Source organism: Enhydra lutris, unplaced genomic scaffold (genome assembly GCF_002288905.1).
Source record: "Enhydra lutris kenyoni isolate GAN:26980312 unplaced genomic scaffold, ASM228890v2 scaffoldscaffold13, whole genome shotgun sequence".
Lineage (NCBI taxonomy): Eukaryota > Metazoa > Chordata > Mammalia > Carnivora > Mustelidae > Enhydra > Enhydra lutris.
The window spans coordinates 42,245,274-42,270,168 of NW_019154097.1; the positions used below are offsets into that span (position 1 = coordinate 42,245,274).

The window sequence follows — 24,895 nt, forward strand, 5'->3', positions numbered from 1 at the left end:
CCTTTCCTGCAGAAGGAAGGAAGCCGCCCGGGGCCCATGGAATGCCTCAGCGGGATCTGTGGTCAAAACCTCAGCTTCCGGCGAAACAGGCTGCAGCCTTCTTTCTGTTTTCCCTTTGAGACCCACACGGGGGGAGAACAGAGCAGTCAGGCCGGACCCCACCGCACGGCGTGGTATCGTGAAATTCCCTCAGTGTCTCCCTGGACCCCGCTGGGAGCCTGCTGGCCTTAGCGCTTTTCACTTCACGGTGACCCCGAGACGCCGTTATTAAAGTCTGAGGAGCTCCTTATTACCGAACGGCTGCACTTTCTATCACGTGCTCATGGACCCCGGTTCTCGCAGAACCCCGAAGAAAACTGGCATGCGTGTCTGTGTGGCCCCAACGAGATGGACCTTCTCGGCTTCCTCACAGGGAGGAGGTGCTGTCCTAGCTAAAGGGACCCCTGACCATACCCATTTCCTTGACGGAGCTCCGGCACCTTTCAGGACCCACATCTCCATGAGAACAGGGGGCAGGTGCTTCCGCCAGAGGCACCGTGGTTTTGAGAGGTGTCTGGGGGCTGCACGGCATCAGGAGCAGGTCGATCAGGGCGACGCAGATGGGTCACCACAACCCTCCTCCCCTCTTCAGCTTCCGGCACCAGCCTGATTCCCCCACGCTGGGCGCCCCCAGGGCGTCAGTAAGGGAATGCTGAATGCTAAATTCTGTCCCGCTTTGGGGGGACGTTGAGTTCAAGTGGAGGCTGGCTTTGTGTCTGCCTCTGCTCCGAGGGCTGTTGCTTAGAGTAAGACCAAACCCTCAAACCAAAGGAGCCCTCCGCCATGTTCCAGGAGCTCCCCCCGAGCCCCGGGTTCTGGAAGGACCAAGAAGCAAACAAGGCTGCTCTGGGAAGTGCTCACATGTGTTTATTTCACAAGGGAGGAACGGGGCAGGGCGCGATCACCAAGAAGATGCCACCAAAGGAGACACAGTGAACCCCAACTGGGCGACTACAGGATTTGGTTCTGGGCAGGGCTTGGCCTCTGGGGACAGGATGAGGGACAGAGGGGGAACTGGCAGAAGGGACAGCCTTCCATCTGGGGCTCCACATGGGGCAAGGCTGGGGGTGTCCTCCTGGCCAGAGAGGCATGGCCAACCCCCCCCCCCCCCCGGCTTCCAGAAGCCTCGTCCTGATCCAGGAGAGCCACAAAGCGACAAGCCCACGGCCAGGCACGGACACCCGCTCTGCACACACTCCAGGCACACTCCCAGACACACTCATGCACAGCCCACACCGTCACGCACCGCACAGGCACACATGCTCGTAGGCATGCACACGCGTCCATATATTACCTCTGATTTGTAAGTGTACCCTAACCAGAGGGCAATCGCAAAAATTATTACTCTTCAGGGAGGAATCGACTGCCTTCTCCGCCCCCAGCCAGCAGAGCATGGGGTGACATGAGAAGGACATGGAGCACCCCCGGGGTCCTGAGCCCGCCCCCTGCCCCTTGCCCCTCGCTGTGCTGGCTTCAGTCCTTAAGCTCCAGGCGAGTCAGGTCCGCAGGAGGGCAGAGCTGCCCCTGGCCCGGCGCCAGCCCCGGGGGCCCCCTCCCAGCACAACCTCCCTCCGTGCTCAGCCTCTCCATGTCGCTGGCTCCCTGCAGACATAGCGGAGCTGCTGGCCCAGGGACACGGGAGCCTAGGGCCCCGCTGGGTGACCGTGGGACCATTCATTCCTCCCAGGCCATCTTCGGCGGGTCCAGGAAAGTCCAGGGCTGTCTGCCTGGTGGAAAGGTTGGGTGGAGGCTGCCTCATAAGTGGGCATCTGGGCAGAAGCGACGTTGAGGGACATGGAGTGTTGGGACCCCGGGGCTCCCTCCGAGGAGGGGAAGACAGGAGGCAGCTGAGCATGGGCCCCCGCTCTGCTGAGGGCTGGGGGCGGCGTTCAGAAGCTTCTGCAAGAGAGGGATGAGAAGGAGGAGGGGCCCTGCCAGTGCCAGTCCAGAGGGCGGCTGGGAAGAGGATGCGGAGGACGTGGGGGTTTCACGCCACGGTACGTGGGCCACATCTGGGCAGCAGAAGACGCGGCTCCTGGGTTCCCAGAGGAGGGGTCGGGGATCTTCCAGGGAGCGCGGGCCTCACGGCAGCTGAGTGCCGAAGCGGGGACACCACGTCTCCCTCTGGGGCCCCCGTGCTGCCCTGGAGAAACCCCGGGAGGCCCGCTGAGCACCTGCCGGCTTCCTGCTGTCTCTCCACCCGCGCGGCTGGTCCAGAAGACGGGCAGACCCCGTCCCGGGGGCCGGGCTCTAGGGGCCCCTGCCACTCCACGCTACTTGATCGAGTTCTTAATTGTCCACCTCTGTCCCGTGCAGCTGCGGAGGATGAGGTCAATGCCAGCCAGGCCCCGGTTCTCCACCTCTAGACAACGCCCTGTGCCCTTATTCATGATGGCTCCATTCTGGGTGAAAGGAGGAGAGACAGAGACAAGGAGAGACAGAGACAGACGGAGATGGAGATACAGAGAATAAGACAGAGACAAAGAGACAGAAACAGAGAGAGACAGAAAGACACACACACACAGAGAGAGAGAGACGTGGATGGAGAGAAAGACAGAGAAAGAGGTTTAACCACTGCAGTGCCCGGCACAGGGCCTCTCACAGGGAGCCGTCCCACCAAAACTCTTTGCACAGGGAAAGGGATCACTGGAGCCTCCTCCAGAAACCCTAAAGTCAGAAAAGGTGTCAGCTTCACCAAGTCTGAATGGCTGAACCCGGTGTCAAGCCCCCATGGGGGATGGTGTCTGAGAGTGGGATTTCCGGGGAGACCTGAGCTCTGACTCTCCCCACCCTACTGACTACTTAGCGGATTTCAGAAAACTCAGTGCACACTCCCTTCGCCGAGATCTGTCGGCTCCAGCCTGCCTGGTGCTGCTGCAGGGTGTCCCACACACAATCCCCTCCTCCGCGGACTCCCCCAGACGTGCCCTGGGTTCATGAGGCTGGCCCTGGGCTGGAGACCTGGGGGAAGTCATCCCCCTATGGCCCGCAGCAGCCCCGGGGTGCTCTGGGGTGCCGGCCTTTCCCTGGGGCGCTCACCTGGGCAAAGCTCCAGCGCTTGGACAGGCTGCTCTTGACTTTGTCGCAGTCGAGGAGCTGGGGCAGACGACTCTTGGAGTTGTCCACCAGGCAGCGGGTGTCAGGGAGGAGCGTGGTGGTCCCCAGGGCACCCAAGTGCAGGAAGCCCTCCTTGGTGTAGCGGGCAAGCTGGGGAGAGAGCGGAGGAGAGGGCAGGGCGCGGTGAGTCGGGTCTGCAGGTCTCACCCGCCACGGCCGCAGTCCTGGCTGCCATGGACCCAGTTCACAGATGAGCCCCGCTCAGGGGGCCTCCTGGCTTGCTAAGTCCGGGTGCCGCATCCCCAGACCCAGGCAGGTTTCTTTCTTAAGCATGTTCTCGGTCCGTGTTTCTGGACTGTGGGCTTCTGTCCATCAACATGAGGGAGCGGGAATAAATAAAAGAGCAGGACCTCGGATTTCTAAAGCTCAGCTCTGCTCCCCGCAGGAGCCACCCCGAGTAAGTTCCTTAACCTCTCCGAGTCTGCATTTCCACCTGTTTGTAAATTGGGATTAATTAATCTCGCCCTGCTGTAAACTCCCAAAGAGGCGGGTCGCTGAAAAAGAAACAGACATATTAAAAGGCATTGCACCTAATGGGCGTTAAAATAAATACACCAAAATGGCAAGGTGATACCACATCGGGAAAAAAACTCTCATTTTGTCAAGGTTGGCATAAAATGGGTGGCAGTGGGATAAATTATGACAGTCTTTCCAAAAGGGGATTTCAAAATAGATACTTTGTGTGCTTTAATTTTTTTTTCTCTTTTGACCCAAAAAATCCACTTTTAGAAATCTATCCCAAGGTAAAAACCCAAACCGGGAACACAAGCTGACAGACGTAGGATGTTCGCGGCAACATCATTTAGAATGACGGAAAAGCAGAAGGGTCCTACGTGTGCCACACAACGTGGGTGCTTGATTCTGCTCCACGCACCCTGACAGATGCTGGGGGATTGTGGGAGATCGCAAAAACAGCCACACCCGGGGCACGGGGCTGGCCCAGTCGGTCAAGCGTCGACTCTCGGTTTTGGCTCAGGTCATGATGTCAGGGTCTCAGGCTCGAGCCCCATGGCAGGCTCCACACTTAGATGGCATCTGTTTGAAATTCTCTATCTCCTTTTCCCTCTGCCCCTCCCCCCACTTCTGCGGCTACCCCCACCCCAGCCAAATAAATAAAATCTTTTTTTTTTTTTTTTTAAAGGCCACACCCTTCCCTCTTCCTTCCATACACCCTGGGCGGTACGACTTTCGAAGCCATGTCCTTCAAGAGGTGAAGCTGGTCTCTCCATTCCGTGAGTGCTGGTGACTTACTTAGACCAACACAATACAGCAGAAGCGAGGATGGACTAGCCTTTAGCCTGGCGTGCTTCTACTCTCTTGCTCTGGGAGTCCTGCTGGCCCCGTGGCAGTGAGCTCTGGATGGCCCAGCCAAGAGCCAACCATCAGACAAGTGGACGAGGTCGTCCGAGACTAGGCAGCCCTCAGTGGACCAGCCAGCTGCCAGGAGGTGTGGGGATGAGTCAGCTGAAATCAGCCGAGCCCGGTCCGGATCACAGACCCATCCAGCGCATCTGGACAATGCACAGTGAGTGCACATTGCTTTATGCCAGTAGGTTTTGGGGGGCTAGTTGTCACGCAGCAAGAGCTAACTGATACGGAGATGGTGCTGCCTCCTAACCCTTCCTACAGCGGGACCCATGCTACTCTAGTGGCCTCTCTCCTGCCTGTCTGTGTTGTCTAAAATTCTGTATTCCAGCCTTGGAGCAAGTACATTCATCCGTCTTCCACACTCTTTTAGGGGTAGGGACTGTGTCTAATTAATTTCATTCCTTGCTCGGAGAAAATCAGACCAAGTGCTCAAAACATGTTTGCGGACGAGCACGTTATAAATGTGGGGAACGACATTGTTTAAAAGACGCGACGATGTCTGTTTGTTTAAGCTCCACAAGCATGTTTTGAAGAGTTCTCTGTGCGACCTGCCTGGGAACCAGTTTCTGAGAACACGAGGACGGGGCTGTGTTCCCACTGATAACTCCAGTGTAGGCTGGTGAAGACAAGGAGAAAGGAAGGTACATCTCTCGTTTTTGTTCTTACATGCTGCGAGGTAGCAGGGTAAGAAGATTATCAATAACAGCTGGTGCTGAATAAATTAAAAAATAAAATTACCAGCTTGCATGTATTTTTTTAAAAGCTTTTATTTATTTATTTGCCAGAGAAAGAGAGATCACAAGTAGGCAGAGAGGCGGGCGGGTGGGGTGGGAAGCAGGCTCCCCGCTGAGCAGAGAGCCCCATGCGGGGCTCGATCCCAGGACTCTGGGAACATGACCTGAGCCGAAGACAGAGGCTTAACCCACTGGGCCCCCCAGGCACCCCACCAGCTTGCATGGATTAAAGACACACTTGGCATTATTTCTAAGCATCATAAAGAGAATAAAGAATGTAATTTTTACAACAACTCTCTGAGATAAGTTTCCATTACTCTCCTGTTTTAAAGATGAAGAAACTGAGGTTTGAGGACATCTGGTCCCCTGGCTGGGTCCTGGCCTCCCTCCTTGGGACCCAAGGGACCCTGGCCCAGCAGCTGACCAGCCGACGGGCCTCTTCCTACACGATCCTGGGCTTCTCCTGAGAGCCTGGGCATTTCTGGCCAGGAATGGAGCCAGAAGGAAGCTCTGGTCCAGGAGTGCCTCTTCTCCAGGGCCCGAGTTTTCTGCGGAGGTTCTCACTGCTGATGAAAACCACTCAGAAATCCTCTGCTTTGATCCCCGAAGGGGGGGCCCACCTGCTCCCTGCTGAAACAAGGTACAGGGAGTTTAAGTGCCCTTGAGAGAGATGCGGTTAACATGCGCTTTAAACCCAAATTAGTTCCAAATCAGAGGGCTTGTCAGAGGTGACATGATAAGAAAATCTGAAGCCCTCCTCACCCCTCCCTAAACAATGTGTCTCTGAATATACTCAGATTCACCAAAGGCAAAGCGGTGAATGGCGGCAAGCCGCCTTTATGTTGGGGGAAAGACAGACACAGCTGCTTACTGACATTATGAATCAATCTATTATCCAGCAGGCAAATGAACAGCGCTAAGAACATTAATTAACTGAGCATATCTGTGCCCCAGATGTTTAAAGAGCGACGCTAAATGCCACTGGGAGTTAGGGGCCCTCCTTTCTGCGGTCTGTGAGTGAAGGATGAGACCCCAGCCACTAGGACCAGCAAAGCCAAGCTGTGCACGTGTCTGGGTGTGGGGGAGGGTGGGGAGGCCCTACAGGCCTTGCGTTCTGGTGGAAGGTGCTTTCTCAAGCCAAAAACACATGCACAGGTCCTGCTGGCCTGGCCAAGGGGGCAAGGTCAGGGGAAGGGCACTGTGGTCTGAAAGGATGGTGGGGCTCAGGTTACACCAACAGATGTCACATTGCCTCTCCCCCACGAGGCAGGAGGGTGGTGCGAATTTAGATCTTGTGCCAACCCCGTCCCGTTCTTGTGCCAGTCCTGGATCGCGAGTCTCCGTGGTGTCTTCGGGCCACTGTCTGGTCCCCCTCCCCAGCTCCCCGTCCCCGGTATCCCTTCCTTAAGGGTCTCTGCTCCCTGGCCTCTGAATATGCAACAGGCTTTCCTGACTTCCAGGCTTTGCTCCAGATGACTCCTTACTGGCCTTCTTCTAGAAGGTTCCAGCTTTAGCTTTCCCAGACTCCGTGCAGTTCTCTCCATCCCACGGTGTCTTCTCTAACTCTTCCTTCCCCCACCCCCGCACCATCCCTCAAGCCCTCGGTGTCAATGATCCCTATGTTTCGGTGTCTCACTCCCAGGGGGTGTAGGAGTGCCTCACTTCCTCTAGACCGTTCTGGGAACCCACTAAATGATGGCTATTTGGGTTTTTTCCACTTTGGGGCTATTACGAAATATGCCGCTATGATCATTCATGCATAAGTTTCTGTGGGACCTGTGCTTTCAGTTCTCTTAGCACTGTATCGAGAAGTAGAACTGCTGGTTGGTTGTTGGGTCACATGGTGAATGTGTGCTTAACTTTCGGAGGAGTTGCCAAACTCTCCAAACAGCTGCACCGTCTGCAGGTGCCCCACCACAGGCCAGCGTTCCAACTCAGCCACAGCCCCGTAAACTCTTGTTCTTGTAGTTTTCTCTTCTTTCTTTCTTTTTAGGAACATGCTGGCCATTGACTGGGTGTGAAGTGGTATCTCATTGTGGTTTTGATTTGCGTTTCCTTAATAACTAGTGATGTTGAGCATCTCTTTATGTGCTTGTTGGCCACTTGTGGATCTTTGGAGAAATGTCCATTCAGGTCTTTTGCCCATTCTTCAATTGGACAAATTGTCTTTTTACTCCTGAGTTGTAAGAGTTCTTTACATATTTTGGATGCGAGACCTTTTTCTGGTATATTTTGAGCGGAGATATTTTCTCCCATTCCGTGGGTTGTTCTTTCACTTTCTTTTTTGTTTGTTTGTTTTGTTTTGTTTTTTCACTTTCTTGAGAGTATGCTTTGAAGTACAAAAGTTTTTAATTTTGATGAAGTTCAACTTACTGATTTTTTTCTTTGATACCAATGCTTTTGATGTCATTATCTAAGAAACCACTGCCAAATCCAAGGTCATAAAGATTTACCCCTATGTCTCCTAAGAATTTTAGAGTTTGAGCTCTTACATTTGGATCTTTGATCCACTTTGAGTTGATTTTCATATGTGATGTATGGTGTACATACAAGTTCTTTCTTTCTCATGTGGTTATTTGTTGTCCCAAGATTGATTGTTGAAAAGACTTTTTCCCTATCTAATTATCTTCTCATCCTTGTTAAAAATTAATTGCTTATAAAAAATTAATTGACTATAAATGTGGGATTTATTTCTGGAATCTGAATTCTATTCCACTGACCCAGTACCTACCCCTCTGAGAGCACTACAATGTCTTGATTAGTACAGCTTTGTAGTAGGTCTAAGAACTGGAAGCGTGAGTCTTCTAACTCTGTTCTTTTTTGGTGTCATTCTGGCTACTCTGGTCCCTGCATTTTCATATGAGTTTTAGGATTATCTTTTCCATTTCTGCAAAAAAATGCAGTTGGAATTTTGATAGGTACTGCACTGCATCTGCAGATCAACTCAGGCAGGACTTCCACAACAGCAGTAAGTCTTCTGATCAAGGAACATTGGATGTATTTTTTAATTTAGGTCTTTCATTTGTTTCAACAATGTTTTGTAGCTTTCAGTGTATTTTTCTTCAGTTAGGTTATTCTCAAGTATTTTCTCTTTTTGGATTCTACTGTAAATGGTATTGTTTTCTTAGTTTCTTTTTCAGAACGTCCACTGTAGTGCAAGCAGTATCTTTAAGACATTTCTGTGAACCATGAGCTGCCACCCTGGTACCTCATGGTCACTCAGATCAGGAGGGGCTACAAGTTCCCTTGGTTCCTGCTTCCCCAGGGTCAGAGCCAGGTGCCAGCGGCCCATACCCACTGCAGACCCATATTCTGATGGTGCCTGGACCTCACCCCAAGTCTCTCATCTTTTCACTTGCCTCCTGTGACTCTGCCAACCAACACCCTTCCCACCCACAGCAGGGTCTAGATTTTTAAAATGCACCCTTCATCCTAATCCCTAGCTTGGTGTCCTGGACCCTCACTGCCCTGGGGAATCTTGCCTCCCACATTGTTGAGAAGTTACCTTCCCTGCCCCTCAAAATCTGTCTCCCTTCATTTTTCACTTCTTTCAACACTGTCTTCTCCTCACTCCATAGGTACCGTAAGCCATCATTTCTCCCTTCTTCTTCATTTCTTCCAAGCTACAAACATAACCAGATCTCTGTGCCCAGAAATCTCCAGCTACAGCTCTCATTACCTCCTTGTTTTCTTTGGTTTTCCACTGTCTCCTTCCTTAGTGCTTTCTACCACCACTTTCACTCACACTGCTCTCTGCAAGGTCAACAGGATCCATTAATTATATCAACTTCAATAGTTTTTTCTTAGTCTTTATATGGGCCACCAATTTTGAGCCAGATGCTTTGCAGGGTGCTGGTGAAACCATCCCTTCTCTCTGTACCCTCTCTCCCGGAAAGCTTGCCATATTGGGGGCTTTCGGTAACATCTCTAATGCTAACTTGGCTAACTGTGCCAAGTTTCTACCTCCAAACCAAACCTCTCCTCAATTCCAGATTTGTATATCCAACTCACCACTGGATACACCACCTGGAGGTCTAATAAGCATTTCAGAGTTACAGATCAAAACTGAATTCCTCCTGCCCTGGATACCCAGTCCTCCCATCCACACTCATCCAACTTTGGTTCCATCTTGGTCATTACAACACCATCCTTCCAGCTGCTCAGGCCAGGCACTTTGGCTTCATCCTTTATTTGCCTCTTCCTCTGACCTGCCACATTCCCAACCCATTAGCAAATTACATTCAGGTTTCACTTCCACTGGATTTTAAAAAAATTTAGAGTGACAATCTATGTTTTTTTTTAGCCACAATGTTTGATCCATTTGTTTTTATTGCACTTAATGATCTAAATGGACTCACTTCTATTTTCCTTCTTGGTACTGGCTGTGTGCCCAGTCTTCTTGGTTTCCTTTTTCTCCTTTATTGGCCTTAGTTTGGATTGGTTCAGTTTGATTTTTTTGTTTTTTGTTTTTGTTTTTTGGAATGTTTCATAGTTCTCCTCTACACATTTGGAAATTCTAGTTCATTTCTATTATTTTACTGGCTACTCTAGAAATTTAACAATTAACAACTTAGCAGATTATTCAGTATCCTAATGTCTGCCTCAGTCAATAAAATTCAAGGACATTAGGACTCTAAATCCAGTCACCTCCTTTTTACCGTTCAGCCTTTGGTTATATTTCCCTGCCCCAAACTAGACGTTATTCTTATTATGTAAGAAACATTTCTTTGGATTTACTTACACATTTATAAATTTCTTTGTTTGTAATTCATTCTTTCCTCAAGATAGTCTTCTGGGGTTATTTTCCTTCTTCTTGAAGTACATTCTTTAGAAGTTCCCTTGGTGATTATCTGTCATGGTAAACCCTCCCATATTCTGTTTATCTGAAAATGTCTTGGGGGTGATTTGTTATGCAGCAAAAGCTAACAGATACAGTTTCTTCTTGTGCATCTAGCAGGGGTTTAAAACGGTATTGGTTGTAGTTGACCTAGAATCTAGTTATGCCGCAGGAAGAAGACCCTTCAAAGTATCTAATCTGCTCTACTGTCAGAAGCTCCCTCCTCTGAGCTGAAAACTGCTTGAAACTTGTCAACCCTCACTTTTCCAGTTATGGCCAATTGAATACCAGTTCCTTGTTATACACCCATACTCCTGATCTCTTCTGAGGCTCAAGGTTTGCAAACTTGGGTCACCTTCCCCCTTCCCTCTCCCCCACCCATAAAGTTGCAAGTCTTCTGGTTCCTGCTTCCCTATGCCTCTCACACATATTTCCTCCCAATCTTCCAGGTGAGCTGCTGCAGGAGATCTGTAACTTGTCCTCACCTCCAGGCCTTCCTACTTTCCATCTCGCCTTCCTAATCCTGCAGGTTCAAATCACATCATTCCCTGCTTCAACCTTCAATTGCTCTAGTACCTCCTGATTTAAGAATAAACCTTTTATTTTTTATTTATTTATTTATTTTTGGTCATGATTTTCGACTCTATGTCTCCAGCTTACACTCTTGGTTTCTGACAGATGGCCTGAGGTCTCTCGAAAACAGCCAGCAGGAAGACTGTGTAGAATACATCTCCACCGACTCTTACCCTGTCTCCCATGGTTACACAAAGCGCCCTCCCCCCAGAGGTGGTCTCTTTCAACGTACACTTATGTATTCTGTGACTCTCCTTGTGGAAGGTTTTGTTGTTGTTGTCATTGCTGCTGTTTCAGGATATTTTTATATAGCGTTGGGAGTGAGAAGGTATCTTGCAAAAAGCAAATACTCTATAAATGCCTTTTGAATGGAATGGGATTATTCTAGGTTTGGCTGCTGGGCCCAAGAGGAGAAATGAATGTCGTTATCCACAACCCTAATGCATTAGGGGAAAAAAAAAAGCTCTGAGCTCAAGTACGATTAATTCTCATTTAGCAGAAAAGAAGAATTTTCTATTTGAGATGATCTAAGAGGCACACACAACTATTAACCCACATTTAACAGCCTTGAGGGAAAACTAAACTATGCAGGTTATAGCCAAATAAACAAAAAACAGCCAAATGATTGTGGAATGACTCTGGGACACAGCAAAACCCATCGAATTGTCAATAAAAACATGGCTTGCAATTGCTTTCATATTAAGGGTCTTTCTCAACTCTTCGGAATCAGGCTTAGTCAGTGTAGAAAACCATTGCTAAATGAAAAAATGCATTTTACCCTGCTTTTACTCAGGACACGGAGAGATGAGGTTCCATTGATTGGAAGCTGCTTTGGGGTGAATTTATTTGTTTGCTACTTGGCTGAAGGAGTGATTTCTGGTGATTACACATGCATATGTATATTCTTAAAAACAAATAGATTTTCTCGGAGCATGCCCGATCCCAAGCGATATAGGAAATGTCTCCAACTGCGTCTCCAAGTGGACACACGGTGGCTGCGACGAACTGGGGGTGAAGAAAGGGGCTGCCGGGGCAGGAGAAACCTTTAGGGGGAAATGGAAGTGTATGTTTTGATTGGGGAGGGAGATCCGCAAATACATACCCTGTCAAAATTCATCATATTGTACCCTTGAGCAGACTCTGTTTGCTGTACTGACCTTGTACTTCAGTAAATTTGATTTTAAAATATATCTGGAAGCTTGGAAGGCAGGCTATGGAATCAGATATGTTTTTTTGCAGAGAGCCAGTTCCTAGGGGACTAGCCAGTTCCCAGGGCCTCCCTCCTCAGTCTCCTCCCTTCCACCATTATGACTCATCATGCTGGATAAAAACATTATATTTCCAGAAAATGCAGTGCTACTGAGAATTAATGGGGAAACATACTTACAACACAAAACCTTGGGTTGATTTACCTGCACAGACTGTCGAAAAGTGGATGGATTCAGGGTATTGCCAGTGGAGGCAGGGGCGGGTGGCAGGGTCTGGATCACAGAACTCTGTGGAGAGAGCTGGGAGCCTCTTGGAGAGTGGCCTTAAGAGTGGGGGCGATACCAGGATGAGGGGCCAGAAGAGTCCAGTGGGAGAGGGGTTGGTGAGCATGATAGCCCACTCCAGTGCCCAGGGATCCGGAGCAAATTCCTAAGCCTGCTTCCAAAGCTCACCCTGACTGCTAACTGGTTAGAGAAGCAAAGATTCTATTTTTCAATGAAGAGATTTATTTCCTTCTTGTCTCCACGTGTGAAACAGGAAGGTAGGACTGTATCGGGTACAGCGTGGAAATGCTGGCAAACGCTTGGCTCCCTTTTTAGCAAGATCTTAATTAAATCTGTCTCACCTTCTCATTTTTGCCCATGGAAACAGTGTTCCTGGCGTAGTGCTGTGTCATCGAAGGGGCAGTCCACTGTATGGCTAAAGACTTGCACTCTGGAGCCTGTTTAAGAAATCCAAGCTCTGCCACTTAATAGTTTTATGACCCTGGGCCAGTTGCTTAAGCCCTATGGGACTCTGAGTCTTCATTTTTCTTTTTTTTTTTTTTTTTAGATTTTATTCATTTATTTATTTGACAGAGATCACAAGTAGGCAGAGAGAGAGAGAGAGAGAGAGAGAGAGAGAGAGAGGGAAGCAGGCTCCCCACTGAGCAGAGAGCCCGACGCGGGACTCGATCCCAGGACCCCGGGATCATGACCCGAGCCGAAGGCAGCGGCCTAACCCACTGAGCCACCCAGGCGCCCCTGAGTCTTCATTTTTCAAACTGGGGATAATTTTACAATTTACTTCCTAGGGTAGTTATGTAATTCAGTTAAGTGAGGAGGGGACACGGCATATAGGAAGGCCCGTGTATTTGTTATTCTTCTTTTTCCCGACCTCATGCTCAAGTTGAGAACTCGGCCGGTGTTTCTAATTCACCAGACTTCTTTTCTTTCCAGTGGGGCTCCCACGTGGCCTCGTGTGGCCCGCATTTCCCGGACCCGTCTCCTTCCCTGCCCCTAGCCACTCTGGGCTCCCTGTTCTCTGCCAGAGCCCTTGGTCCAAGGGTTGCCTCAAGTGCTCCAGCGACACTGCTGGGCATCTGAGTCCCTACTGGTGGCTCCCTGGCCCATGGTGTTCTCTTGGGCTGGGTCTGTCGGTGACCTTGGGCTGGACTCCTGATCCAGGCGAGCCTGGCTCTGGCCCCTGCTATGCTCCTGCCCTTTCCTTTCCCACCTTCCACTTCACTTCTCTGGCTTGGTCCGGCTCCTACGTGCCTGGAGGGGGCCAGACGTCTGGGGGAACCGGATCTTGGGTGGGGCTCCTGGGACTCTGCTTTGCATCTCTAAAGCCACTCCTGTGTCCCACTGATGCCCCCGGGGTCCTGAGCTCTCTGGAGTTCGCTGGAATTTAGGGCCTTCAGCATTGCAAGCTCTGGCAGGTGAGCTAGAAATTGTGGTTCTCCAGAGGGGAAACCCAGGCTGGCAGGTCAGTCGATTTCTGTTTGGGGTGAATGCACAGATTTCTCTCTGAAAAAACAAAGTCTAAATTTCTGCTTCTATTTACCATAATTTGACCTGGGGAAATTCAGTCTTGCTGCAGCCATGCTTGAAGGTAGATGGCAGAAAGTCTGCTTTCTGAGCATGAACCCTCAGTCTTCTTCAATTTTCCTCTAATATCTTAGAAATGTAAGTAACTCCTCTCTGTTGAGTCTCACTCCCTTCACTCTGCTCCAAGGGTGCCTCCAGCTCACCCTTCTCTGCCTTTCCACCTGGTCTCGCTTTCCCTCAGTCAGCCTTCCAGAGAGTTCTCCCCACCATGTCGGCACCTCCTCACCTCCTTCTCCCCCGGCATCCGCTCCCATCTGGCTTCCTGTCCACCTCCACGGAGAATCCTCTCACCACGTCTGTAACCGTATTGAATGCACAGCGTGGTCTAGCCCGCGGGATCCCTGGGCAGAATGAAGGGTGGAGCCACACTAGGGTCTGTCCTGGGGTCACTGTTCTCTGCCTTGGCACACACCCCGAAGCCCCATCTGCCTCTGCCACTCTGTCCTCAGCACATGGTTGGAAAGTTCGGCTGCTTAGAGGACACCACTGTGGGGACTCCCAAGGCCCGTCCCTCAGCCCGAACTCAGAGTGCCCCAGATAGAACTCAAAGCATCCTCTCCCCAAACCTTCACCTCCAATCTCAGTGATGGTGGCCCTGTCTATGGGTTTAGGCAGGGACTGAAGTATCACTCCACCGTCCTCGTCCCTTCCCTTGACCTCTCCACCAACAACTCCAGCCAACCAGTCCTCTTAAAACATTAAAAAAAAATTTGTAATGTCAGAGCCATTTCAGACTTACAAAAAAGTTGCAAATATAAAACAGTGAGTTCCTGGAATTCAGCTTATCCTAGAGTTAATCTATTATAGAATCGTACCATAATTACTGAATCCAGGGAGTTAACATTGGTCCAATCCTATTAACTAATCTGGAGACCTCACAGAAATCTTGTAGCTTCTCCAGTATGTTTTCTCTTCCAGGATCCCACACTGCATTCTGTGGTCATGTCTCCTTGATCTCCTCCTATCTGGGACAGGTCCTCAGTCTTCCCTTGTTTCTAATGACCTCGACCCTTTTGAAGAGTACGGGGCAATTATCTTGTAGAACTTCCCTCAGTTTGAGTTTGTCTGATGTTTTCTCATGATTAAGATTAAAGGTCTAGTAAAAACCACAGAGGTGACGCTGGGCCTTTCCTGGGGCATCAGATCAGGAATGCGTGATGGCTCGTTACTGGTGACGATAACCTTGAACACTTGGTTAAGGCAGTGTCCTTTGGGCTTCTCAGCCATGATGTCACAGTTTTTTCCCTTGATCAAGGGAGATGCCTGGAAACTATGAAAACATCTTACTTTTGATCACTGATTTTAGCATCCGTTGCTAGCTCTGGACGACAGCAAGTATTATGGGCACGACCGCCTGGGGGTGATCTTCATGTCCCACATGCCTTCTACGTTTACTAAGTGGACTTCTACTGAAGGAAGAGTGGGTCCCCTCTCTCCATTTACTTGTTTATATCAGTATAGACTCATGGATTTAAAAAAAAATTACGTGAGTGACAATCCAATATTCTATTTATTTTGTTGCTCGGGCAGTTCTAGCTTTGGACACCGGGAACTCCTTCAGGGTGGCTCCTGTGTTCTATTGAGAAGACACAGTCTTTTTTTAAAGAACTTCCTTTTATTCTGACACCACAAGGTCTTCCAGGCTTAACCTCTGTTTTTCCTGCTCCCTTGCTGGGATTATTGCAAATCTGGGGGCCGGAGGTGTTCAGTGCTACTGGGTTTTATTGCTCCTGGGCTGTTCCAGAGCTAGGAAGTCCGTGTATGCACACCCGCCCATGCACACATTTGTTCTTCATTCCACCTTTTCTACAAGTTTATTTCCACGTCTCTATTTATGCACACATTTACATATGTATTTATATTTGTATATATGCATGTAAAATAAACTCATCCCAACTCCCCACATTGCAATCCAGCATCCGCTCATTCTGGCCATGCCTCCTCGCTTATTCACAACCTCCTTCTCCAGCAGCAGGAGCTGTGGTTCCCAACACCCCCACGTCCTACACCTGCTTGTTCAGTCCTGGAACGTCACACAGCGGTTAATTCAGGCTGATGGGGAAGACAAGCTAACTTGTTAGACTGCATTATTGGCGATGGTTCTTTTTTTGTAGAATCCAGTCAAAATTGTCCCAACTGCCCCAAAGTTACTTAGGTTGGTGCTCCTCTTCCCCACCATCAGTGTTGTTGTATTTGTCGGGTCACGTTATTTCCTTTATTGCTTGCACCTCACTGTGGGTCCTTTTCCCACATTCTAGTTGAATTTATTTTCTTTCTCAGACACCCGAAACATCACCGTGGTTCTAAGAGTCAGAACCTGATATGAAGGTGCCCTGAGAGACAATCCCCTCTTCCTCCTTTTATCTGCCCCTACTTCCACGTTCATCCGTCCCATTCTCACGCACTTCCAGGAGGTGACCCAGCTTATTAGTCGCTGATTTATCCTTCCTGGATCTCTGGCGCAGATGAGCAGGTACAGATATTTGTTTTTAAGGGGCCATCTGTCTTAAATAAAGGTTAACACACTATGCATCTTCTTTTGCACTTTGCCTTTTTCACCCAACCACATGTGAAACTCACTCTGCACAGGTAAGCAGAGATGGCTGGTGTTACTTCGTGCGGCAGCGCGCTACTCCACCGCTCATTCAACCACTCTCCCACCAACAGGCACTCGATGGTTTCTACTGTTGTGCAATTGCAAATAACGCACACTACTCTCATACTGTTGGAAATCAGAGTCGGCTTCTGGAAATGGATCGCTGGGTCAGGAAGTAAACATACGGTAGCTTTGTTAAGTATTGCCAAACTCCCCTCCAAAAAATGGTATCAATTTGCATTTCTACCAGCAATCGAGAAGATTGGTTATTTCAGAACCTTGATAACAGAGTATGTTGTCAGTTTTCTTAATTTTTGCAAATATGATAGGTGGGGAAAATGGTTTCTCGGTATTATTTTGCTTTGAATTTCTCCAATTATGAATGAATTTAAACATTTTAAAATATATTTAGAACATATATATGTTCACGGGCGCCTGGGTGGCTCAGTGGGTTAAGCCGCTGCCTTCAGCTCAGGTCATGATCCCAGGGTCCTGGGATCGAGTCCCGCATCGGGCTCTCTGCTCAGGAGGGAGCCTGCTTCCCTTCCTCTCTCTCTGCCTGCCTCTCTGCCTACTTGTGATCTCTGTCTGTCAAATAAATAAATAAAATCTTTAAAAAAAAAAAAAAGAACATATATATGTTCTAAATATATATATATGTTATATATATATAATATGTATATTATATATATAGAGAGAGAGACACGTTTTTTGGTGGGGGGCAACTTGTTTGCTTGTGTCTTTTTCCTATTTTTCTATCAGATTTTTAGTCCTTTGTTCCTTAATTTTTAAGCATCTTTTATAAAACGGGAAAATTATCCCTTGTGGCATATGCTACAAATATTTCTCCTTGGTTGGTTATCAGGTGTCTTTGACTGTGCTTATGGTGTTATATCACCATGCAAGTTTTAAAAAGTTTTAATGTACTCAAATGCATCAATCTATTATAGTCTCTGGATTTGGGATTTAAGTTAAAAGCCCTCCCCTAGATCACAGTTAGAGAGGAATTCACCATTATTTTTCCTAGTGTTTGTACAGTTCCATATTTTACATTTAGATTCTTAATTCATTTGGAATTTAAGCCTCTGTATAGTGTCAAGTATGGGTCTAATTCGATCCCTAATCACATTTTAATTTTGTCCACTTCTTGCTGTCCCCATGGTCACTGCTCAAGCTCAGGAGACTGACTTTTGACAAGACAATCCCACCCATGTCATGACTGAAGTTCATGCCTCTAGCTTAAGACCCCTCCCGTCCGACCCTCATGCTGCAGTCCCAAGTGCTTGCTTCCTACATGTAAGTCAGACTGCACCCCAACCTCCTATTCTAAAAGGCTTTCAATACTTCGGTGGCTTCCTGTGGGGGCTGGCCTAAAGCCCAGTCTCCTAGAGTCCTACAGGGCTGCATATTCTCCGCCTCCTGCCCACTGGTCCGACCTTATCTTTGGTCACTCCCCATCTCATGCTCTGTGTTCCTGCCTCTTTAGTCCTGGAGACTCAGTTTCCCCATTTTTAAAATGGGAATGATAGGAGGCCTTGCAGAAACAATGCAAGAAACAATGAAATTTTGTCTATAAGATATTGTGGAATTCCAGGAGAAGAGGTCTCAGATTCAGATATTTTGCTGTCTTGTAAAGGAGGCAATTAAAAAAGAAATATAAGAATGAAAGAACAGCGTAAGACCTCGGCATATTACATATTCTGAAATACGGTGGTTTTCCCAGCAGGAAAACCGTATCTGTATTTATTTTGTTGGGCTGGTCTGAAGATTAGATAAATTAGGGGGAAAATGCATCACAAATTGCATAATATTCATCATTAAGATGATGTCTACAGAAATTTACTTGATAAGTAAAAAAAAAAAAAATCCATAGTTGGACTCAACCAATCACCATGCTATTTTATACAATAACGTCTTAATTAACTATGAATTCCTAGATGGTAGGAGCTTCCATGTTCCATCTGTCTTTCCAAGTAACTTGCCTCCCAGGCAACATTTCCTCATAGAACTGAACCAAGCTGGAGGACGAGCTGAATGATGGAAAGTTCATGTGTTCTAGCACCAAAGAACTGGAAGGAGCCTACGGCATCACTGGTCCAGTCTTCCCCTTGGCAAGTTCTATGAGGATTGCGGTGCTAAGTGGCTAGAACTGTTCAAGTTTTCACTGCTGTTCATTATTGCTTTTTTTTCTTTTTTAAATAGCCTCAAGTAGTAGAATCTTTTGGAAATAGAACCTAACTGAATCTTTCTTGGAAAACTGAAGCTTTCCCAAGGTCCCACAGTCAGCACCGCGGACGTCATTTCTATGTGATAGGCGCCACGGACTTCGTATGGATGAGCTTGTTTGACTGACACACTATCTCTACGAGGTACACACTCTCATTGTGTTTACACGACAGAGAAGGGAACTGAAGTACAGGACACTACAGTGTGTTGCTCAAGGTCATAGCTGGTAAGTGAGGGAGCTGTGTTTCCCTTATGCGTCAGCCACACACAGAAGGGTACCTCTTGGCATCATCTTAGAAGAATTAACTCTGGTCCAGGATGCGTGTGAAATGTCCTTTCCTGATTTCCAGTCTCACTAAGAGGCAGGGACCAGACACCTTCACTTAGCCATGCACGGCTCCGGTTAGCTCCTTGTCCACCCAGCCGTTCGTCCTGTCCTGTTCATGGCCAAACCAACTATGTAAGTGTGGGCCATGCAGCCCAGGCCAATGAGAACCCACCTCCTTGTGTACAGAGCCTTCCTGCAAAGCTTCTCAGGATTCACCTTCCATCTCTGGTTGTTTGACATTCAGATTTCCTTAAAGGGGCCCCAGATTCAGGCCCTGCAGGCAATGTAGACATGAACCTAGGTTTCGGTTTTTTGTTTTTTTTTTAAAGATTTTATTTATTTATTTGACAGACAGAGATCACAAGTAGGCAGAGAGGCAGGCAGAGAGAGGAGGAAGCAGGCTTCCTGCAGAGCAGAGAGCCCGATGTGGGGCTCGATCCCAGGCCCCCGGGATCATGACCTGAGCTGAAGGCAGAGGCTTAACCCACTGAGCCACCCAGGCGCCCTAGGTTTCGTCTTTCGGGAGCAGGATCAGGCAGTCAAGATGACTGACAGGAGTCCCGTGAAAGCAGCCCCATCGCCTACACTCGGCCCCAGTCGCTTCAGGAGGAATCTAGGAGGTCACGCAGTGCAGCGCTCCCAGGAGAGGGGCTGCTGTTGAAACCGCCACGTCACACAGCAATCTGAGGAAGGCCTTCACACTTTTCTAGAACCAATGCCAGTGAATCCATGGCACCCTTGGTGGTCCCCATGTGGGTCTAAAACCCGGCACTTTGCACAACCCCTTACTTCTGCATCAGATACACGGGATGGTGAGAACAGTCTAGAACATTCTGCTACTGACATTTGGCCTTCCTCTGGCCATCTCTGATGGGAACCCAGCCTTCTGAGGCCTAGACCAATGGCCTGAACTCCACTGACCCCAAACGCTGTAGGACCTGCCCTTAATTCTGATTGGCCATGTTCGCAGATTCTCTCCATGTCCAACAGGCAACGTCTTTGCAAATGACCTCCCTACAGACACCACTGTGCCAAACAAACATGGAAACTCTGACCCGAACGATCAGGGCATGAGGCTAACCTAGGGGCTCCTCTCTTGCTCAGATGCACTGGTAGTGCTGAGGCACTAAATGCCTTTTCCCCAGCAGGTTTCCACCGTCCCCTTCTTGTCCTTCAGAAGCGGTGATGTTATTAATTCAGTGATTTGAAAACAACCTAAGAAATCAAAATACTTCTTTGAAAAAATATAAAGTCTGGAAGCAAGCCTCAGAAATGATAATAGTTGTTCCAGGGTTGTAGGCTTATGGGATGATTTAAAAAAATTTTTCCCCAAACTCATTGCAATGCTATTACATCTTTAGTAGAAAAGGAAAAGATTAGCTGGCAGTGACTTTTTTTGGACTGCAACAGCTCTGGGCAAGGCAGAGAGGTTCGGCTGATGATGTGGCCCCTGCCCCACTGTTCCCTGAGTTCCTAATTCCCAGCCCAACATTAACATAAAGTCTGCCTGGCTCACTCACTTTTTGCATCTGGAGAAAACAATCCACTGACCTTCTAAGAAGACATAAAACTTTTAGCTAAGCACCTCTACTGGGGAACAATTTATGACTACGATTCTGATTTTCTCGAGAGAATAGTCCCTCACCCCATTCTGCCGGGAGAGGTCGTTCCTCCTTAAACTGGGGCCCGCCTTAAGCAAGATCAACTGCACGTGCCTGTCATTCTGAATCCCACTTCGGAAACTGGGCACTCCCGTTCCCTGTGTGTGGACCACGAGAACTACTTGTCAGGGATAATTAAAAGAGTGGACCGGGGATTGGAAATAAAATGGGGCAGCAGACTGGACATCAGAGGACAAGGCTCAGGTCCCCTGAACGCGCAGGAAAGTGTCAGGAAGTGGAAAGGCAGTAACCCCGCGCTCTGAGGAGGTCTGCAGAGAAGGTGGGCACCAGGGATGCTCGCAGAGGCTGGACGGAGGCGGGGCCTGGGAGGCAGGAGCTAACAATCTGGAAGTAATAAACCCAGAAGCGTTCTGAATACCGCATGGGCGCTGGGTGCTGGGCGTGAGCAGGAAGAGCCTCCGTGGTGTCCCACTTTAGGCGTGGCAAACCACACCAGTGTGTCCTCTCCTGCTTCTCATCCTTTCTCTTCGGTCTCTGTAAGTTTCCCTAACGTAAAAAGTACCTGCCCTTGCTCTTCCAACCCTGTTCTCCTGTGAGGTCTCCAGCTCCCCTGCTCTGACCTCGTACTGTGCTCCAGGAACGGAAAGGGATTCCCAGGTCTGCTTCGTCCCCAAGGCAGAAGGCCGGTCTCCAGAAAGCCATCTTTCCTGGGGCATTAACTCCAGAGGCTCTCAACGGCTCCAGCCCCGAGCCCCAACACTTCCGTGACTTTGTCTGGAAGCCAAGAGGCTGCCAGATGTCATCACCTCCCGCCGAGTACCTTCCCCATGCTAATAGCTGTGGGAGCCCTGTCACTCTGCCGGGGCCCTGGCCTCTTATTGGCACAATGCATCATCGTGACAAGGGGTTGGGATGATGTATTGCTTAAAAGATGAAGCCATCAAAGAGTAAGTCCAAGATCAGATTAAATTTAATTACAGGATAAAAGAATTCAAATCTGTCATTCTTGTGATGAATTACTGAGGCTAAGGGACGGGAGCTTCTCCAAGGAGAAGGGAGAGGAGGAATGAGATGTATTGACAGAAGGACAGACAGAAGGGAGACCTCGGTATCTCCCTGGAGCCCAGAGACTCACAGAGGTCACCCTTGGGACAGAGCCCGACACCCCCTCCAGGATACCCACCTCCTAGAGCGTCCCATTGCAGCTAGAAGCCGTTGCACACGGCGCTTCCTGAATACCCCAGGACACCTGCTCGACTTGTGCCGGCAAGGCATGGGCTTGCGAATCCGTGGTCCTCAGCGCGGGGAGGAACCCGTTGGGTACATGGCCATGAACGCTCCCAGTTAAGCTGGGCCTCAAATTTGGAGGCGGAGGGAGGGATTGACTGTGAAGGGGTTCGAGGGGGGTTTGGAGGACGGCGGGGCATCTTGAGATCCCGACTGGGTGGGGTTAACTTGATGGCCTATGTCTGCTAAGACTTACAAAACTCAATATTAACAAGAATGAATTCACCTGAAAAATGGGAAAAAAACCCCAATTATATAAAAACTGAAATAGTATGGTAAATTAAAAAAAGAATTAGGTTGGAGGCACCTAGGTGGCTCAGTCATGAAGCATCTGCCCTCGGCTCAGGTCATGATACCAGGGTCCTGGGATCGAGCCCCATGTCTCGAGCCCCTGCTCAATGGGGAGCCTGTCTCTCCCTCTCCCCTCTGCTTATGCTCTCTCTCGCAAATAAGTAAAATCTTAAAAAAAAAAAAAAAAAAGAATTAGGCTGGGACAGTTGGCATAGTCTGGGGCAGACAACTGGGGGGACCTCTGACCACCACCTGTGAGTCTAACACAAAGCCTTGCCCCTATGGGTGCTCCACTGATGGTATTGAGAGAGGAAAACGCTCGGAGACAACAGCATCCAGATTCCCAGGCTCTGTCTTCAGTAGGTCTGGGGCTGGACTCGGGGACCGATGAGCATTGTCATGCATGGTTGGGGGCGCTCACGGTTCTGGGGACCACACTTGAGATGCTGGGTGGCAAGCCCTGGTCCCACACCCTGGCACCCAGGGCTCTGGACACTCAGACCCCACTTGCCCCAGCCAGCTGTGGCACTGTCCCCCAACAGGCCGTTCGCTGCCGTCCCCACGACCTCCAGCCTTCGCGCTCACCTCCTGCCCGTGTCCGTGCCGGCTGCCGGTCCTGCCGGAGGCCCTGCTGCGGGCCGGCGAGCGCACGGGGAGACACGCTGCCCGCAAGGACGTTTTCACAGGACTTTCGTTTGAAACGCGTCGCTGCTCCCGGCCTCTGTTCCCGCATTAACCCTGCTGCGGGTGGGTCGCTACCCCACGCGATAGGACAAAACGAAACGTGCTCCTAAGACCAGAACTGGGTTTATCGCCCGCCCAGCCAGGCAGGGAGCTCAGGGGCTCACAGGCCGTGGCCGGCTGCACCGTGGGGACCTGGGTGGCCGCTCAGCGGCAGGGGCAGGAGAGAGCAGCCCCAGACCCGGAGGGCTTGTTAAGGGGCGGGAGGGAAGTGCAGGCGCCCTTGGACCCCCGGAGGCAGCACGGCCGCCCGCGCGCTCTTCTTGACCTTTGCCTCCAGGGGCGCTCAGAAGCGGCGGCTCCGCGAGGTAGACAGGCTGACCAGGTGGGCGGGAAGGGGCGGCAGGAAGGGGCGGGCAGAGGAGGCCAGTCTCACGGCCGATCGCCCTGCAGGGCCACCACGGCCGCTCCAGCTCGGGGACCCACCTGTCCCTCGCCCAGCAGGGTGGGGGGGCCTCAGTTCTCCTTGGACAAGACCCCATTCTCAGTGGGTTCAATGTGACCCCAAAGACGGCAGCTCCGTCTCCGATTTCGGTTCCGAAAAGAGAAGGGCGTGTGTCTCACCCAACTGAGGGACCGGACACGGGCAAGGCTGGCCACGCGCTCGCCGACGGACATTGGCCAGTGGCTCCACGCAGGGCAAGGAGCCTTTTCCATTTCGATGACAGACACATGTTGTAAGGTGGGAAATCACCCTCCTCGGTGCTTACTTTATCTCTGTTTAATTGCTGTTTGATAATAAATTACGGCAGAGAGTCCATTAATTAAGCTTAACAATGTCTGCGGAACACCAACTCCTTCTTCGGGGAGTTGTCTTGTTACCGGAGCTTTGGTTCCGGCTCTGTTTGCCCACAGTGCTTTCCGGAGCGGTTTAGAAAGATGCCAAAACACGTATTGGGGGGGGATCACTCCTGGCACAGAGGGAGCGGCTTGGAAGGAGGGGGAGGAAACCCTGAAGAGCCGGGGTGGGGGGCTGGCAGCTGCAGAGAGGAGCCGACGGTGGCTTCCTAATTCAGAACATGTGGTGGAACAGAAACCAACATTAGACTCACTTAAAATCAGCTGATGGGAACAACCAGGCCCCTCATAGGTGTTCATCCCAGAGTCGGGGGGAGCAGGGAGCAGCCCACTTTGGTCTGCCGTTCCATCGACTAAGCGGCAGGGGCGTCCGTCTGGAAAAGCTCTGCGCACAGGTGGAGCCGGAGAAAGAAGAATTCTAGTTCTTTCCCACCCAAGGCGCCGGAATTGTGCTGGGGGAGCGGAGAGCCTGCTGCTGGCTCCGGTGTGGGCAGGGAACGACAGGTACACATCTGCAGGCTGGGTCTGTTTAGCAGGTGACCAGCGGGACTCTGAGGCAGGGGCACGAGCAGAGTGAAGGCTCCGGACAGAAGGCTGAGGAAGGTCAAGTTCCTGGGGGTCTGTCCCAGAGATGTGAGCATCACAAGGGCGTTAGAGGGTGTTCTGAGGGCCCGGGCAGACGGAGAGGGCAGAGGGTTCTGGGGGAGGTGGCCACAGGGCCGCGGGGGGCAGAGCAAGTGCCTCAGTGTGCTGGTCCTTGGATTCAGCTAAGAACAGCCCGAGGGGCTTCGAAAACCCTCCCCAAATCCCCCAGGTGAAAAATAACACTGCTTGGAGCCATGTGGGGAAGCCCTCAGATGTCTGGGAGACAGTTATGAGACACCGTTGTTCCCGTTCTCATTCCCAAAGTCGGCTTCGCAGGCCAGATTATCTAAATGTGCCAGTGTCTATGATGCCACGGTCACTCAGTGCTTGGTTTGAATGTTACCTGCTCAGAGCACTGGACAGAGAAGCCTGGGACTTAAGGATGAGCCACTGCTCCTGTCTCCCAGAACAGTGGTCACAGGCCTGTGCTGGGGAAGCTGGAAAGTCAGCAGGAGCCGGAGGCCAGGAAGTCTCCGTAGCAAGCACCCATCTCTGAACTCCGGGAGTTGAAACAGCCCAATGGAAGCCTGTCATCCCCGCTTCGGTTCTCTAGTGTCCAGTCCCAACCCTCCCAGGCCAGCAGCCCAGCATCATCCGGGAACTTGCTGGAAACGCA

The 24,895-nt window shown here is 50.1% G+C and overlaps 1 protein-coding gene across 1 annotated transcript in view; it reads right to left on the reverse strand.

Moving 5' to 3' along the window:
• Positions 1–1,784: 1,784 nt before the first annotated feature.
• The window catches only part of LOC111146240 (polypeptide N-acetylgalactosaminyltransferase 17), a 439,328-nt gene continuing 416,217 nt past the window's right edge, over positions 1,785–24,895 (reverse strand). Inside the window, exons 10-11 of the mRNA XM_022501704.1 lie at positions 3,079–3,246; positions 1,785–2,441 (exon numbers count right to left, since the gene is read on the reverse strand). Of these exons, the coding sequence (XP_022357412.1) occupies positions 2,313–2,441; positions 3,079–3,246 (297 nt within the window). The 3' untranslated portion in view covers positions 1,785–2,312. The remainder of the gene's footprint in view (positions 2,442–3,078; positions 3,247–24,895) is intronic.